Below are 4249 nucleotides of genomic sequence, written 5' to 3'. Positions count from 1 at the left end.
AACCGTATTTTAAAACACATGCTGACATTACAAAGTAGAATTTAAAATTACTCAATTTTAAGCAAAATTGAGCATATTTTAAGAAAAACCCTCATTCATGGACCCTTAGGTCATATCCCAGGAGATACAAGTTCTCCTTCTCCTTCCCAGTTGTCTGATCCAATTCCACATTTTGCTTCTCCCCTCATTAATCCCTTTATATGCTGCATCTCTCCTACTGGTTATAGTAACAATGACTCTGCAACCCTTTTAACCTGGAGGAGAAAGTGTTGTTTTCTTGAGAGATCACTCATCCATTCTGTCCACCCTTCCTTCTCTTTGTGTTGACAGTAGACAGGATACAGCAGGTATCTTTACACTCAGAGTCTGCCCCTACTCACTTTTTCTTTTATTATGTTCCTTAAGACACTTTTATTATGTTCCTTAAGACAAGCCATGGCTCCGTAAGCAAGTCTGCCATGTCCTAGTGTCTTCCTCTGCTTGCCAAGCTAGTACACTTTACTCAGGTGAATTTTATTCCAAAAACTCAAGTCATGTTAGATGTTAGAACTCAACCTACCAGTGTTCGGGTGCCAAGGCCATCACCAAGTGGTGGCATCTCCTTATTTGAGCAGATCCTTGTCATCATCTTCATCAACAGCTGTAACTTTCTCCTATTTTCAGGTGGCAGGAGGAGGCAGCAAATCTGAAATGCTTCAATGGCCATTTTCTCCTCCTGTAACAAACCTGATTTAGAAAAAAAGTTTTTAATCTTAAAAATCTATAGCTTATTTAACTCTATAAAGTTCAGATTTTTATAAAATAAACATTACTAAAATTATGTAGAACATGTTTACATATTCAACTACTGGGCCAATTGATTATAGATCCATGGTCATTCACAAATTAGCACAAAAAATACAAACCATCAACTAGTATTGAACAAATACAGCCATTTTCCCCTCCACACCACTGACAGATATAACTGAATTTTCATAGCATTCTTTCCCACTGAACCAAGAGCAGTCAGGTTGAGCGTAGTCTAACACCTAACCCCCATGAGCAAGAACATGAATGTGCCATCACTTCCCTGAATTCTCCCCCTTCATTATTTCCTCATGACAAGCAGATCATCATCTTACATGATTCTCAGACTAAATAGTAGAACTAATGTTCCTATGGTTAATCCATTGCCAAATAGCTCTGCTTCTAAGTAACACCTGTCCAATAACCCTTCCTCCCTCTTAAGCATTTTTTTCTGGTTAAGGGGGCTGATTCAATTATGCTACATGCCATTCCTCTGCACCCAGTATGATTTTGCTAAAAATTCTAATATTGTGTGCTCTTTATCCCTATTTGTCCCTGGACACAGCCATTGCAAGCTCACTACAGAGATTAAACTGCTTTCACCAATTTACTAACCCATATCCAACCTCTTGTTTCTAGTCTCTGACTTGAAGGCAAAATCATCTTTCATATTCCATAAATATTTTCTGACCATTTATGGTATGTCAGAAACTATGCTGGGTCCTGGAATTTAAAAAAAATATGCCAGGTCCCTTTCCTGTAAAAAGGAGAGACCCACAAAAAATAAGTGACAAAATATAAATGTAAGAGATGCGCTTCAAGAGACATTTGCAAGAGGCATATCAGAGGAATGCTAAGTCACTCAATATGAATGCAGTGTAGGCTTTGAGGGTAAGGGCTTAGTGTAGAAGTGAAGCTAAAATTACTGCAGAGACGAGATCTTAGAAACCCTGAATACCAGATTAAAGAGCTTGGGTTTTATCCCAAGGGCAATGGACAAGCCTGGAGAGAAAGGAGGAAGAAGGAGGGAGCTTTTATATACAAGTTCAGATCCTAAATGTTCACCAGAAATACTGCTGCTGATTATTATTATCATTTGTATAGATCTGCTTTCAATTCTACATAATCAAATCCATGAAAAGAAAAAACGGTTTATGACCACATTTTAATTTATTCTTTCATTTATCTAATAAATATTTGTTTAAGCCCTGCATATATTCCAGGAACTGTTTTAGAAAGGATACAGCGGGGAATAAAATAAAGTCCTGTCTGACCTCATGGAACTCCCTTCCCAACAGATAATGAGCAGATCTCTCTCTGCTCTCCATCTGGCGACTTGGGGAGCCATGTTCCCTAAGCCACTCCACTCTCTGCCAGCTCTCCCACTCTGCTCTCCACCTGGCGGCTTGGAGGGAGCGACTGAATGAGCCACATCCCCCCAAGCTGCCAGCTCTCCCATTCTGCTCTCCACCCAGTGCTCGTGTATGCAAATTAACCCACCATCTTTGTCGGGTTAATTTTGCATACCCACTCTTGATTGGCTGGTGAGTGTAGCAGAGGGATGGTCAATTTACATGTTTCTCTTTTATTATATAGGATTCCTAAAAATCATAGAACTCATGATAGAGGAAACCTCAAGTCAATTTAAAAAAAGGACACATAATGCCCAGAGAAACAAAAATAAGGAATTATCATAGACAACTTTAAAGTGCTGAAAGAAAACTTTTAACACAGAATTTTATATCCACTGAAAATATCTTTCAGAAATAAGTCAAAACAAGTACTTTTCAGAGCTCTCTGTCCCCCCTCCAAGAAAGCACTGAATTTGTTTCCCAATAGACCTATACTATAAAAAATGTTAAGGACACTTTTCAAGCAAAAGGAAAATGTTATCAGATGAAAACCTGGATCTACACAAAGAAATGAAGAATACCAAAAGAGATTAATATGTGGGTAGATAAAACTTGCTTTAGGTTTCTTAATTTCTTTGAAGAAAAAATATCTGTTTAAAGAAAAAATAACAATGTGTAGTAGGATTTATAAAGTGTTATTAAAAAACATATGTTGGACTATAATGTATGAAACAATAGTACAAAGGGAAAAAATATTATTGCAACATAGTAACATTATATGTGAAATAATATAATATTTAAAGGTAGGCAAAGATTTCTTTAAACAAAAAAAGAATGAACCATAAAAGAAAATTATAAAATGCATTTCATCAAAATTAAAAATTTTGCTTTATATTTATTACTTTTAATAAATATTTTTTTATTTCAGAGTGGAAGGGAAAGGGAAAAAGAGATAGAAACATCAATGATGAGAGAGAATCATTGATTGGCTGCCTCCTGCATGCCCTCCATTGGGGTTCAAGCTCTGTCCCTCTCCCTTCCTCTCTCTAAAAAATCAATAAAAACGTATTTTTAAAAATCTTAGAATTATAAAAGCTCCTGTGAAAGAAAGACAGAAAGACTTCATAAGACACACAAATTAATTTGACAAAGTAAAACACAAAAGCTCTTTATCATGTGATTAAAATCAAAGACAAGTCACAGACTATGAAATGGTATCTGTCAGACTGGAGGTAAAAAAAGACTACTAGCATTCAGAATATATATTTTAGAATGACAAAAAGAGAGAGAGAAAGAAAAAAAATAGGTAAAGGATAAAAAAAAAATCTTTCACCCAAGAAGAAACCCACATAACCAATAAATAGCAATAAGATTCCTTTCCAGATTAGAAAAATTAAAAAACTTGATGAAACCAAGTATCAGTAAGGAAATGGTCAAATAGGAGTATAATGCTAATGGGTTTGTAAATTGCTGGAACCACTCTGGAAAGCAATTTGCTAAATATTTTGCTTCTACATACAGAACATATGCAAAATCTATTGTTAAATTGGGGAGGATGGGCATATGGATGTATTTTATATTAGTCTCTGTTCTGCCAATTTAACACCACCACCATCTCTCAAATAGTATTTTGGTGGAAATCAAATTACCGGGTTCCTTTGTAAGTGCTATTTAAGAACATTTTTTTATGAGCATACCTCCAATAATAATGAACACATCTAGCACTAGGTCTTGGCTTCTAAATATCACTTTACTAAAAGGAACCGAGAATCCTTGAAGAAATGGCTGGTTCCAAGGCTTGGAAAAGAAAGTACAAGATGAGCCTGTAGTGCCAGTGCTGTAAGAATGATGGGGACGTGGTAAAAGGATGTGAGCCAGTTTGAGGAGCCTCCTTCAGCCATCCTAATAATAGACAAACATGGTAACTGACCATACCTTCGCTATGCCTCCCATTGGCTAATCAGCATGATATGCAAATTAACCACCAACAAAGATGGCAGCTAATTTGCATACCGCAGGCAGATCCCGCTGCGCCACCCTTCGTGGGGCTGGCAGCAGCGCGATCCACAGCCGCTGGCTGACCCAGTTCGAGATCCTGGCCTGCCGTGTGT

The 4249-nt window shown here is 37.0% G+C and overlaps 1 protein-coding gene across 1 annotated transcript in view; it reads right to left on the bottom strand.

The window, feature by feature from the left end:
* Nucleotides 1-4249, bottom strand: part of LOC102758185 (DEP domain-containing protein 1B) — a 34561-nt gene that overhangs the window by 7495 nt on the left and 22817 nt on the right. The window contains exon 7 of the mRNA XM_015563081.1: nucleotides 560-726. Within this exon, the coding sequence (XP_015418567.1) occupies nucleotides 560-726 (167 nt within the window). The remainder of the gene's footprint in view (nucleotides 1-559; nucleotides 727-4249) is intronic.

This window comes from Myotis davidii, unplaced genomic scaffold, assembly GCF_000327345.1.
Source record: "Myotis davidii unplaced genomic scaffold, ASM32734v1 scaffold135, whole genome shotgun sequence".
NCBI classification, from domain to species: Eukaryota; Metazoa; Chordata; class Mammalia; order Chiroptera; family Vespertilionidae; genus Myotis; species Myotis davidii.
This window is presented reverse-complemented; position numbering and strand designations above follow the sequence as displayed.